The sequence below is a fragment of the Erpetoichthys calabaricus genome, chromosome 5 (assembly GCF_900747795.2).
Source record: "Erpetoichthys calabaricus chromosome 5, fErpCal1.3, whole genome shotgun sequence".
NCBI lineage: Eukaryota > Metazoa > Chordata > Cladistia > Polypteriformes > Polypteridae > Erpetoichthys > Erpetoichthys calabaricus.
The window spans coordinates 174,028,955-174,044,213 of NC_041398.2; the positions used below are offsets into that span (position 1 = coordinate 174,028,955).

At 33.8% G+C, this 15,259-nt stretch overlaps 1 protein-coding gene across 1 annotated transcript in view; it reads right to left on the reverse strand.

Annotated features, from left to right (window-relative positions):
• Nucleotides 1–393: 393 nt before the first annotated feature.
• tusc3 (tumor suppressor candidate 3) overlaps nucleotides 394–15,259 on the reverse strand; it is a 550,580-nt gene continuing 535,714 nt past the window's right edge. The window contains exons 9-10 of the mRNA XM_028802245.2: nucleotides 2,216–2,306; nucleotides 394–939 (exon numbers count right to left, since the gene is read on the reverse strand). Coding sequence (XP_028658078.1) covers nucleotides 924–939; nucleotides 2,216–2,306 — 107 coding nt within the window. The 3' untranslated portion in view covers nucleotides 394–923. The remainder of the gene's footprint in view (nucleotides 940–2,215; nucleotides 2,307–15,259) is intronic.

The window sequence follows — 15,259 nt, forward strand, 5'->3', positions numbered from 1 at the left end:
ATTAATTTATTGTTGAAGTGAACATGTTCTAATTGCATTACATTTATATATATATATATATATATATATATATATATATATATATATATATATATATATATATATATATATATATATATATATATACAGTATATATATATATATATATATATATATATATATATATATATATATATAAATATATATATATATGTAAGACTTACATAGGGCTTTACTATATACAAAATTAAACAGCTATGCAAGCAGAAGTGATAGCTGTTTTCTCACCAAGAATTAAATTCCAAAAGGATGTTTGATTAGTATTATTTTTTTTTTTTTTGGAAAATACATACAACTCAGCCACTTTTATTTAGAACATTGTTTTTTGAAACTAAACTGCACAGAGAAAACATCTGGGTAGAAAATTAATTTTTACTTCCAGGTGGAATTTGCTGATAAAACAGTAAACACAAACTGAAGCAATTTGTTGCAGATTGTGTGCAAGGATATAAAAAGAATTCTGAAATGTGTTTGCAATGTTTGATGCATAATGAAAAACAAACTCACAATTGTTTCAGCATCCATGTTACTAAAACAATAAAATGCATTTTCATATATTTTATATATTCTTTTTACAACCATGTAATTTCAAGCAAAATGCTATAAAGTTTTATCCATTGCTTAGTGCAGTGGAAAAAACGTGGGGGTAATTATAAGGAAAAGATTTGTTTAAATTAATGAATTGTGTTTTACCTTTGTCAACCACAAAAACAAAAGGAAAACAATTAAATTAGATAATAAATTTATTAAGCCCACAACACACTACAATTATCAAAATTCATGCAAATTTGACATTTTATGTAATTTTAAATAGTTTAGAGTTAGCTGCTTAGTAGCAATCTTGGGCAAGAGCTGTCTTCTTTTCATGAAGGTAACCACTTTACTCACTTAATTAAAAAGCTGTAAAAAAGAACAGATAAGTGTTTCCATTACTAGCCACATTACGAAATATGCATTGTAACAGTTGCAACAGTATGATAGTGCTGGTGAAATACATTATGCTAAATTGGTTTATCTTGATTTTTTCAGTTGTATCTGTAATCTTAAAGACTTTGTTGTATAAATCATAAATTACGGTACTTCAAAAACTAACCTCCAGAGAATCTGAATTAACGATAACATCATCTACATAATAGCAATTATAGGACAATGTATCATTTTCTGTGCTATGACCTAATGTTACTTTATAAAGTAGAGGTCAGTTGAAAGAGAGCCCTCCTTTATTCATTAATTTATTCAGACATTCATTTTTTTAATATTTTAAAACTAGGCAAAATAGCCTGTTCTTTTTCAACATGCATCTGAGTTTTTAAACCATCTTTACTAGTCTGATGCTTATGACATGCAATACACTTTCATGTTTAGGGTTCAATAGTCCATACAGTTAAAGTTTCACTGAAGCAAAAATAATAAGAATATTCTTCTACAGTTCATGTTTTCTTAGACATCAAACTAAGCCAAACATTGTTGAATTTTCATTCTGTTAGTAACAATATTTTTTTTAAAACTATAAAAGAAGGGTTAGCAAATAACAGTTCACGCTATGGTCAGTTTATGTGTATTTCTGTTTGAGAGTTTAGGAGAAACATGAAGTCACTGCTTGATTCATATAAAAAGAAACTAAATGTTTTTGCTCATTTTATCTGTGAAAACAAAAAAAGGAAAGGGAATGTATTAAGTAAGCAGCTTATCACACAAATATAAGGACATTGCAAAATGCCAATGTTTGACCCTTTTTGTTTTCTATAACAAAATGAGATGAAGTGATCAGTATTCAATCATAGGTTGATGAATCTGGGTAAAAAAAAGTTATCTGAGAACTATTTGATACTGTAAGTGCCACATGAAAGTGTGTTCATGGTAAAATTCCCACTGGGGAAGATTGTCTGTTGCTTATCTCCCATAGCAGGTGAATGCAATACAAGACAGGACTCAGAACACCACAAAAGAATATTTGGTAGCTTTGTTATATACAATTTTTTGTTGATTTACAGTAAAGTTCATACAGGAGTTGTTCAAAGCAAAGATGCAGATACACACAAAATGTGAAAATTAAGATAAAAACTGATATATTCCTTTGATTTAAATTATGGTGATGTTCTTACTTGACAACATATTAATTCCAGCACCAGCCTACAAATATAGTAGTCCTCTCCATAGGCAAAAAAATTATTACCTGTAAGGATATCCGTGATATTTTGACCTGAATATGGACAAGAGAAAACTGAAGAAAAACACAACCAAGCCAAGTCCCACAAGGCAGATAACTAAAGAAAAATACACAAAAAAACACAAAGTAAATATAATTTGAAAAATTAACTTAAGGAACAAAAAAAAAAACAGAAATCACTATTAACAAATTGAAAAGGTAATGTAAATATATTCATTTTCAGTAAAACCAGTCTCTGCCAAAAAAAAGAAAAAGATATTGAATTGCATCTTATAATTATGAGTAAGTATCTCATGATTTCAACTTTGTATGTCATAATTATAAACTACTAACTCATAAATATGAAGCATAATCTACTAATTATGACATAGTATCTCTCAATTTCCACTTAGTATTTCAAAATTATGATTTACTGCCTCAGTTTCGACTGTAGTATCACTTAATTATAACATAATATCATGTAACGTTTATTGGTTAAAATAACATCACATGATTCTGAAGGTCTCTAGTCGAAACTAACTAATTTGATTTCTGAACAAAACATGCATTGTTGACAAAAATCTTGAAAACACTTAGCTCTATGCAATAATAACAAATGTGCTACTTATAGTTTTGGAATACTGGGACACTTGCTCTCCATGAGTGAATACTATGCAATGAAAGCTAGTTAGTTATTTGCATACCTGTTATGACACAGTTAATGCCAGTTCTCTCATGACAGCTTCTTTTGATTGGCTTTTGCCTAGAACCTCTCTGTCACTAAAGCCCCCGTATTGCCCCAGGAACATTCATGCTTAAGTTTTGCTTTTGTCCTCCCATGCTGGTATCCTGATCTTCAACCTCTTGTTCACTTTTTTCAATGCTATCAGTTCTTTTTTCCTATATTGCCTTACATTCTTGTATTTTTAGGTTTTTCAGGTCTTGCTCTGTTAGTGCAAAAGTGCAAACTCTTGTGTCTGGGCATTGCAATTGCTAAACGTTTTTGTACTTCAAATGGAAGCCCCTAATTTAATCTCACTGAAGAACTGGCTGACCTTGTTTTACAACTTGATCCTTCTAGGTTTGTCTGCATCAAGGATTAATGGAGCATCCGGCGAGGCCATTTGTACAGTAACTGGGAGCTGACTGCCTCCACAGTTAAATATTTTAAATGTAGGGACTTGTGATGCAGGCACTGCCTGGATAGTGTGTGGTGGTGTGATCAGTTTGCACAGACACGGTTCCTGGTGCTAAGTTACAGGACTGGGTTGGGGGGGTATGAGGGACATTGTGTGGGTCTATTTCAGTTGTTGATTGTTAAGCATTTTAAAATATTGTTTCTCAACTTTTTTTAAATAAAAAATTTCTCACAAAAGTCAGCTTTATAAAATGCTAAATTTAATGGTACTCATGAAAAACAGTTCTAATCGACCATTGAAATATAGATTACAGTTCGTCACTGTAATTCTTTTTCTTAAATTTAAAAAAAGTGTTTCAAGTTTTCCTCCTAAGCATTATTAGCTGCTAAATAAATCCATAGTGCAAGAGTAATAAAATCAGTGGGCATTATTTTCATTTTATTTCTTAACATTTTGCTAACTATTAAATTTCTTTCAAAGATATGAGCACAATTGAAAAATAATAATTTCGATTCTTTCAGTTTATCATTTAGGGAAACTCTTTCAGGCGCTATGCTGCTACTAACGGAAACAGTGTTGCAATTCCAGTAATAATTCTGTGTAATGACATATTGTGAATAAATTATGCTATGTTTGGAATTTGTATACAGTTTGCATAATTTATTAATTTTATTGTGATGGGGATTTCTGATGGCCATAGCCATGTTGTTTTGTTGCCGGTCTGGGAAATCATGCCACATAAGACGTTATTAAATGTCACCTGTATAAGATGGTGGCATGCAAAATTCAACAATATACTTTTGAATCTATTCAAAATAAAACCAAATACATTGTGGAACTGGTAGTTGGGGTCTGTTTGAGGTTTACACTCCTTTTTATCATCTTGTTTGTTTTCTTAACTATAAGTCTGACTTTTCCTTTTTAATGTCTTTCATCTCTGGGATTTTCTGTAGTAGTCACTGTGTTCATAATAATTCTATTCTGAATTAGAGGTCACAAAACTCAGAAATGGTTTCAATTTCACAAGCCAAGTCTTATTGCAATAAGGCCTCAAAACATAAAATAGCCCTGGTCCAGAAACTCCTAAGCAGGCTTAAGGGCTGCACATTTTCAAAAAAGGGAGAGTAACACCATGAAACCCCTTATCTAAATAACAAAACAAGTTCTTATTATATTAATAATTAATGTTATTAAAAAAAATTCAGATTCAAAACTAGAGGAGAGTTTAAAAATGATCAAAGAGTCAACAAAATATTGATGAACACCAAATAGTACATCCAAAATCAAAATCCAAAGACAACAGCAAGAGCAAGAGTTCATTAATCAAATAATTAAAATCAAAACTTACAATGTCTAAAACAATTTAGCAAGTAACTGATTTAACATGTTAAATTTATTATGAATTATTAAGCCATAATTATGAATGTTGCAAAATATATATTTTTTTGTGCAGACTTGCTTCTATAAACATCAAATATTACCTGGGCTTATTTTTCTATTACATATTTCTTCTTTCACAAGCTGCCAAACATATAATAATATAGACACTCCCACCACATCAGGACATACATCAATAATATTCAAATTTGTGTACGATTATTGTGGAAGAATAATTTTCATCTTATTCATCTTAAATAAACAGCATAAAGGCTTAATACATGTCAGAAACCTGTTCAGGCACACCAGGAAACCAGATAAAGGTCACGTGAACAACAAAATGTACACTGAAATATAAGAATTGGTTTAGGAAAATACTGAGATGGTCAAGTAAATAATGTACCAGAAGAAAAGTTGATGTAATATACAAAATGTACTGAAGGTTGACTAAGAGATGATTAAGAAATCAGCAGATGTCCTATAAATGAGAATGGACAGTTGTTATATGCAGAGAAATTTCAAAGGTGGTGGCGAAGCGCAAAGGTATAAGAAGAACCAGAATATAATATAATAGACTTTTATTTTATATAAATCATTTGGGTGTAAACCAGATGTATGTAACATGTATGCATTGATTGACATTGTATGCAAATTCAGTAGTTTATAAAATCAACCTCCATTCTTTGCTGAGGTGGGCTGGTGCACTGCCTGGGATTGTTTCCTGCCTTGCGCCCTGTGCTGGCTGGGATTGGCTCCAGCAGACCCCCGTGACCCTGTGTTAGGATACAGAGGGTTGGATAATGACTGGCTGAGTGACCTCTATCCTTTGTTTCTCTGACCATTCTGACCATGCTGTAACAGACTGCTTTTGAAGAATGCTCCCTCCAAGGCATTTTGCTGAAGAGTAATTGAAAGATACAATGAACAGCTTTTCTCCTGCCTGATTACTGAATTGTCCTGTTACAGGATGTTTCTTTCTTTAATAAGATGTTAAATTTCAACCATATTATAGAACCCCAAAGGATAGTATTACAAGTAGAACTGACACAAATGAGGTTTTTTTTATTATTTGGCTTAGAGATTTTTATTTAATAAATTTGTAACATACTAACACAGGACACTGTAAAAGTAAAACATATTAACAAATATACACACTGTTACTATAAAAATACATCAAATACCACTGAGTTTGTAAGTATACATAATACATTTAACATTTAAACGTTAACATTTAACATTATACAAAGTTATTGTCTGTTTTTCACCTGCATTATTATCAATCTTTAATTTAATATTATTTATTGTATCAGTATGCTGCTGCTGGAGTATGTGAATTTCCCATTGGGATTAATAAAGTATCTATCTATCTATCTATCTATCTATCTATCTATCTATCTATCTATCTATCTATCTATCTATCTATCTATCTATCTATCTATCTATCTATCTATCTATCTATCTATCTATCTATCTATCTTTTAAAATGCAGGGTATGAAACAACACAGAAAGGTAATTTCATTAATTACAAGTAAAGCATTTTAAGGGTAAGAGACCAAGTTAATTTAATATACAGTACAATAAACTGATTACAGTAAAAAATCTCATTGAATAGCAGACAGAGAGAGTACTAATCTATCTATCTACTAGTGGGTATTTTGTCTAGGTTTGAATGAAAAGATAGATGGAGTCTCACAAATAGACCCACGAAAAGAGTTCCTGGGAGTGGAAAGTACAAAGCTCAATGTACATGACAGTTGAGTAACAAACTGTAACATCTGTGGCAGAGTTAGCCCTACAAATGACAGTACAGAAGTGTCAAACTGAAAGGTGAAGTTAGATGTGGCAGAAATGAGAATGTTGAGATGTATACTAAAAAGAATAGAATAAGAAATGAGACAATCAGAGGTACAACAAAAGTGGGAAAGATATCTAAGAAAGTACAAGAAAGTAGTCAAAGTGGTATGAACATGTGGAGAGGAGAGACAATGAATACGTGGGCAAAAGAGTGATGGGAATGGAAATACAGGGGATGAGAAAGCAAGGGAGGCCAGAGTGAAGGAGGATGGATAAAATAAAAGAAGATCTGAAGGAAAAGGGTTTGAATGAGGAGAAGCGCAGGACCGAGCTGTTTGGAGAAGGTTGATCAGGCACATCAACCATCACATAGAAATGGGAATAGATAAAGAGGAAGAAGAAGAAGAGGCATCAAACTGAAAACAAAGTAAATATTTTTTAACCCAATTTAAAACATGAACAAAGGGAAAATGCAGTTGTACTAGTTAAAAATCAGTTTTTACCACTAACAAAATTTCATAGACCTAAATACAAATTTGTATAATGATGAAAAAAGAACTAATAAAACAGAATGCCCTTAGGCTATAATAGAATAAGGCTATCCTAAGGCTGTTTGATTCTACTATTTGCTTTTAAAAGAACATCTCAGTTTGGCTACCAAAAACTACAGATGTAATACTTTTTATTTAGGTTGATGACAACTCTATCAAAGTACCTGATAACTCACAAACGAGAACAAAATTGTAAAACACAAAAATATACTTTTAAGAAATATGAATAAAACATAACAACAGATATAGTATATATAATTCTAAACATATAAAGCATATGTATCCACAGATAAAAATGTCAAACATGCCCGATATGAGAAGACATTGGTTTATTAATTTTACAACGCATTTTTCAAGATTATAAGACAAATAACAAAATAATAATACTTTTATTAATATCTTAAAAATGTATAAAAATGCTTCACTTTAGAACACAATTTCAAGTGACAAATTAATTTATACCATGAAGAAATAACTTTGACTTGGAAAATACCAAACTTATCCTTCTAATTTTTACTAAATCTGGGTCGTTCTTTTCCCCACCAGATTCTTCACTTTAGCTTTGCTCATGACACAGGCTTCAGTTGGGAGCATGCACTGATAACACGTTGCTGCACTCACCACACAACGAACCATACCTGGATTGGAACCCAGGTGCAGTGGGTGACACCTCAGCACCACACTGGAACAGTATCAGGTTGTTTATGAAGGGCTGGAATGCCAATCCTGCCACCAACCCCAAGTTTTCCCTGTAAGTTGGAGGACCTTGCAGGGATGGAAGCAGGTTAACATCATACCAAGGATGAAGCAATCGCAGGCTATAAGGGCTTTGCTCAAGAGCCCAGTGGGTAGTGCCACTTCTGGCATTTACGGTTCGATTGCTGGCACAGATCCCTAGCCTCAGGGTCACCACTTCACCGCCCTGACAAGAAGAAACTTATAACTTCTTCCAGAACTGAAATCACTTCAAAAGTCATGGATGGCCCTTTTTAGTCACACAGCCAGGGGACTAGAACTGTTGAGCATTCCTAGTGTCTTTGTTTTGGGGACAGAGAATGGAAACATTTTCATGTCAGTCACATAAATTCAGGAGTAATTTGTATGTAATAGTATGGCATCCTGAAAATCATTATTTTCACAATGTATGTAAAACAAAGAACTCTCTAACTAGATAGCAAATTCATCTTGCTTATAAATTTAGTATCTTGAGCTTTTCTTTCACTTCATTTATATCATATAAAATATAAGCTTTCAGCATGGAAGCTAGCATTGAAGCAATAACATCTCAATAAATTAGATTTTACATAAATTATCTGACTTCATTTTAATTTTGAAAAGAACAACAGCATATCATGAGAAAGAAAATGACTATCAAAGTAGTATACACCTGCATTTTCTCTGTGGACTTGGTGGCTGTAGGTTTTGAATTTTTGAAAAAATGAAAAAAAAATCATTAATAAACAATCATCATGGAATACTGACTAGTATTAGAAAGAATCAATAGAGGAACAATATATTTATGGATTGGGCAGAATTCATCATTTTAAATATTTATTCACTTCTTGATTTATTACCTTTTCCTGTTTACAGCTGACATTGTTCTTTTAACATTCCTCTGGCATCCTTTTTACTATATTACTATATAATGCTTCATTTAATAATGCAATGTAGAGCTGATTAGCATAACAAAGTTTTTTTTTTTTCTTATTATATATGAAAAATATCAATTTAAATATAACAAGTAAATACTAGAGCTGCATAACATTCTTCTTGTTTGGAATGGTAGCTGCTAATTAATTTTAATGTACAGAAAAGGTTCCCATTATGTTTCAATGCGTATCGCCATATTCACTCATGTACAAATGATTGTGATAACAGTATTATTAGAACTTTACTAAGGACCGATTTTATTAAAGACTTTCTTTCCCTGCAATTGATTGGTTCACTTTTTTACCTTTAATTTGATCATTTCATCGATACTAATCTGTGGATTAGAATTTAGCATAATAGTAAACATAATAGTTTAACATAGTAGTAAAAATCACAATATGTTTTGAAATTCAACTCAAACAATGAACCACTGTGATGTCACGTAAAAGTAATGATGAATAAATTGATGTTTGTAATATGGAATAAACAACTGTTGCTGTAGCAATTAACAATATTAAGAATTATACTAGATGTAAAATGTAAAAGATATAGTTAAGATAATCATTGTTTTCTCTGAGTTGCTGAGTTTTTTTCTTTTTGAGGGAAAAGCCTAAATGTCAAGTAAATATTTTAATATATTTTGATAAAGAGAAAAGCACACTGCTTCAACAAAAAGTACCTCAAAACATTGTATAATTCAGTACATGCCATCATAAAATCAATTCGAGCAAAGTCTAGAAACCAAGAAAAAACAACTCGTCTCTAGAACAGAAATACTTAAATCCACAGAGTCTGAAGATTTTCACTGCAACAAGTTCTAAACTTAAAGGCTCAGTTTCACTGTGAATGTATTCCGTAAGCCTAATTTGATCATTTGGTGTCTTGTGTATTAACACCTTAGGTACATTTTTACATTTTCAAGCATTACATATTCTTTTAAGACACCTGAAGGTAACATACTGTGGAAAACTGAATACAGACATATAATTTTCTCCCTGATGTGCTTGTTACTATTTCTCTAGATGGATGGAAACAGACACAGATGTAATATTGTAGAACTTAGCTGCCACTGCCTTGTTGCTTTATGGTACCATAACTAGGTCTTTCCTCTCCACCTCAAAATTCAAAGAATAGCTACTTAGAACTTTGTCTGCACTGTAAGCCCTGCCATTGGCGGATGTAGTAATCAGGATGAAATTAATTGCATACCGTTTGCAAATTTAAGGCATTTGATTGTAATTAATCTGTAACAATATAATGGTGCACAGAATGGCCAGACTATTCCAACTACTACGGCTACTTTGGTGTTGTTAGAAGACATTGCAAATGGAAGAAATAGAAGAAAGCACATGTTTAGAGATCACACTAATTTCTTTTTCCTTGATTATCATGTCCAATTTTCCAAATGTAATCAGAGCAATCAACTGCACGAAATTGCTATGAAGGTGCCTTCAGAGAATGAATTTGCTTATGTAAATAGAAAGCATTTCCATTAATGTGTTAATTATCTGTGATGCAAAAATGCATCTCATTAATGTTGTGGTGAGATATATGTGCCTGTCCAATAATTGCAGCAGCACGCTGCTGAAATGGTGTGAGCTCTGCAATTCCACTACCTCCTCTAGTGGTGTTGACACTCAGATGGTGGGCTTGAACTTTTGAGTGCCTCCACCACTCTGTGCCACTTTATCACTGTCCTTTTTTGCTTATACTACTGTTTAAGCCACCAAATAATATATTTATCCTTGCCTAAACTTCACTGAGCACGACTTTCATTTTGCATTCGCTGAAACTCTTCTTTTTAACATGTGCTTTTACCATTGTCTTTGAACAAAACACTGTCTGCAAATTCAAATAGGTGAAATTCTGTGAGGAGTCGGGGTGGAGCTGTAGGCTTTTGCATGTGCAATAAAATTCACATTGATTGGGATTAATAAAGGGAAAGTGTGTAGAACTTTGCTTACACACAGTTTTATGCATTTCATTTTTTTGTACGTACGCACATTTCTAGTTTGGTCCATATGTTATGTTTTGGTTTAATTCTACACAAGGCTTTATACACGAGGCCCCAGATGTTAGGACTACATTACACCAAGGGTTAATAAGTTCAGTCCTGGGGCCTCATGTATAAACGATGAGTACGCCCGTCTCCACACTCACATCTCAATGTATAAAAACTAAACTTGCCATAAAGCCATGCACATTCTCACACCAGCACAATCTGTTGCGTATGCACATTTTCTGTTCAGTTTTGCAAACTGGTGGCACCCAACGTCAAAGCAGTGCTACTGTTCCTGTGTGATTTCCCTTTATTAAGGGATCTAAAGATTCACATCCCTGACGCGGCTTTATCAAATAAACTGAAATTAATCAACCTGTAACAATATAATGGTCCATGGAATGGCCCAACTATTACAAACGCCATAGCTGCTTAAGTGTTAATACTCTCGGTGCACCACTCAGTGCATTTTAACCCACTGTATCTGAGTGTGGAATCACAGCTGTACAGCAGCTGATCAGAAAGCTCTACTGCAGTCTATGTTGAGAGCGCTGAGGGCTATCGGAATACAGCATCTAGGACACAGTGCCTCAGCCATGCGCACAGTCTATTTGAACAACTCCCATTCGGCAAATGCTTCAGAGCCTTTCCTGTAGGGACCTTGTGGTTCAGAAACAGTTTCATCTCAAGAGCTATAAATGCATTCATTCAATCCATAAAGTGCTCCTGGTAGTACTTTTTTTAGTTGTAAGCACAATTACATGACTGTAAACTTGCACTACATTTGTAATATTGCAGACTGAGCCGCATTATGAACCATTTGCAATATCTGCACTGTACAGTATGTACATTTATATTGTACTTATACTTTCATATTGTATATTTTCTTTTGTTTTTTTATCTTATTATTATTATTATTTTATTGTTTTATAGGAAAATAAGTTTATGGAGGATTTGCATATTGAATCTCATTGTACCGTACAATAACAATAAAGGAATTCAATTCAATAGAAGAGAGTGCGTACTTACAGATGATGACGACTGGCTTCTAAGTTGATTTCAATTTCCAACTGGTATCTTCTTGGAGCTCTTGATATCATTTTTAAGATGAAATGCATTAAGCAGATTACATTATACAGATACATTTTTAACTTCATTTAAATAATGTATACTGTGTGAGACTTGCCTGGACACCACCAGTTGGAGACCACATCTTTATAAAACTCACACGTTTATTAAGCACCATTATACACAAGTTTCAGTCCCAAACACCACAAAAAGCACTCAGCAATAATCTCCACAATGAACTTTTTTCTATCTCAGTCCTTAGCCGCCTCTACTCTCCTCGTGGGAGCTTTGTCCTGCTCCCACTCCCAACCCAAGCTCTTCGACTGTCGGAAGGCCACACCCGTGCTCCAAGTGACTAATGACGATCTTCTGGCAGCACTTCCTGGTGTGGTGGAAGTGCTGCCCTTTGCCCTGGAAGCACTCTGGGCGTCGGTGGCAGGTTCCTCCGCCATCTTGCCGGGTGTGGTGGAAGCATCTGTTTCCGGGTTCCACGAGTCTGAAAGCGCCCCCTGGTGGTGGCCACGGGTCCCAATAAGGTAAATCCTTTTCCCTCTTTTCCCGTAGTCCTTTTATAGTCCAGGGCGGTAGCAGTAAGGACCCCAACAATCTGCCACAACTGTTAATAATTAAACGTGTGGAAACAGTGGAGCAGTGGTAACAATGAGCTGGCTCCTCATCCCCGGGGAATGATCTTATCTCAGGAAAAAGTCTGTACTTGATGATGTTTTATTGCTGCTGTCTTTTATACTTATTATGTTTATTTTATTATTTATAGTGTATTGTGTATTTTAAGTATTCTGCCTTGAAGCCGAGTCCTATCAACAAAAAATTTAGTTATGTGTATGCATAATAATAGAATAGACAATAAAGAATTCTACTCTACTCTATGTTTGCTGGGACTGGCATGACCCAGGATGGATAGATGGATGGAATAATTAAATATTTACTATGAAGATATTTCAATGTTCCTTGAAAGTTTTGAAGAATCAACATTCTAAGCTTACAGACATTTATTAAAGAACTTATTGTGTGGTGATTGGGTACATAGAGAAAGAAAAGGAAGGACAGGAATTGGAGGTTTGTAGTACTGTAAGAGACAGTACTGCTGCAATAAATTAATTCATTGAGGGTTGTGCAAATCCCAGCAAGCATCTTGTGGGAGGCAGGAACAATACTCTGGTCTGGGCACCAGCTCATCGCTACCCTCATGTTTAATACATGCTTTAATTCATTTCATCATGAAAATGGTACCAAGTGTACATCTTAGTATTTAAATTGTTCAGCAAGCTATAATATCATGAATGTAATGAATTCTGTGTTCTGTCGGCGTAAGAGAAAGACACATACAATATGAATCATTTAATGTGCTACTTTAGTTACGATGGTATCTGAGAAACTCTAGTAAATTAAACATTGATTTTAATATTAAGTTTACAATGTTCTACTTTAATGACAAAATAAACTACGAGATAAAAGTGAACATTTCGGCCTTTTTCTTCACTGTGTCCCTATTTGTTTTCTTTTCTCTGTATCCTAATAACCCTAATACGCTTCTATATGGCACTCAGGCGGTGGACTACGACTTGCCTTTTCATGTTAACTTTGATATTTGACCACTACTTTTTTATTTTGTGCACTGTGCAACTTTCTGAACATGAACTTTGAGTTACTCCGCCACTCTGTATCTCTCAATCAACTTCCTTTTGTTGTTTATACCACTGCTTAAGCCAACAAATAGTAAGTTTTTCCTTGCCTCCACTTCACATTCGCTGAACTTCTTTTTTTCACATGCTTTTCCCATTGTCTTTTAACCAAACACTGAAAGGAGAAGGTGATATTTATATTGATTTTCATATTAAAATATGAAAAATTCTGGGAGGAGTCAGGGTGGGACAGCAAGCACTTGCATGTGCATTACTTTTCATGCTGGCTGTTGTTGCTTTTTAAGATTGTACTCTTTTTTAAATTCTGGTCATTTAAGCCTTTTCTTATTAATTAGCACCCAAGTGATTTTTTTTACAAAATGTATCTGTCACATAAATAAATATCAGAAATTATTAATAGAATTATAAATATGTGATAAAAAATTACAAATAAATAACTTAATGAATTATATTATCTATCTATCTATCTATCTATCTATCTATCTATCTATCTATCTATCTATCTATCTATCTATCTATCTATCTATATTACAATGTAAGAGAGAATGTAATTATTCAAATTTAAATTAACTTGCAACAAAACTGAACTCCTGCAAATTGGCACTAAAGCTTCTTTTCAGTCACTCTTGACAGTGATCTCATCAGACCTTCTTCTGATGCAAGGAACCTTGGTGTCATTTTTGATTCCTCCCTTTCTTATTCCAGCCACATAAACCACATTAAGAAACTTTCTTACTTTCACCTCCATAACATATCCCGTGTTGGCTCATTCCTCTCCTTTTCTAAAGCTGAGAAACTTGTCACATCCTGCATCGATTATTGTAACTCGCTGCTGGCAGGTGCCTCTTCTAATCTTATATCACAGCTCCAGTTGATTCAAAACTCAGTTGCAAGAGTCCTTACTCAAACCAGCAACAGTGAGCACATCACACCCATCCTGCTTTGCCTTCACTGGCTCCCTGTGTCTTACAGGATTGAATATAAAATTCTATTAATAACCTACAAAGCTTTAAATGGCCTTGCACAGGACTACATCAGTGACCTTCTAAATTACTATGCTCCTGTTCATCTACTACGCTCCTCTGATTCTGGTAATCTTGTTGTGCCTCACATTAACCTGTACTCTATGGGTGACAAGGCCTTTAGCTGCATAGCACCCAGACTTTGGAATGACATCCCGAAATTAATTAGATCAGTCAACTCCATTCATTCTTTTAAAAAACAACTTAAAACTCATCTGTTTAGGAAGGCTTTTAACTTAACTTAACATTCTGCCCTTTCTTTCAGTTTACCTCTCTGTCCAAGTGCTCAGGATAATTTGTGTGTCTGTTATATCACAAATTAGGTTATTTGTTAAGTTTTTCTTTTAGTATTGAATTTATTATTTTACTCTGGTTTATTGTCCTTTATTCTATTTAATGCTTTGTTATCTGTTTCATTGTTCTAACCAGGAAATCATTTGTAGCCAATGTTACATATATCCTGCTGTTGTTTATCTATGACTCTGTGAAGCGCCTTGAACATGGGAAAGGTGCTATATAAATAAAATGTATTATTATTATTATTAAGATGTGGATGGACTGTGGATAGAAGCTCTTCTTTATTCGCTGTAAACTGTACTTTAGGCAGTGGTAGTGTTTACCTGACGGCGGAACAGACATTTTCTTTGCCCTAGTCTGACATTGCTTGGTGTAGTTGTCCTTGAAGTTAGGGAGTGCACACCCAGTGATGTATTCAGTTGACTGAACCACACCAGTGGTCCTACTGTGTGCTGTTCCCAAACCAGGCAGTAATACTTACTATCAGAATACTTTTGATGGTGGATTTA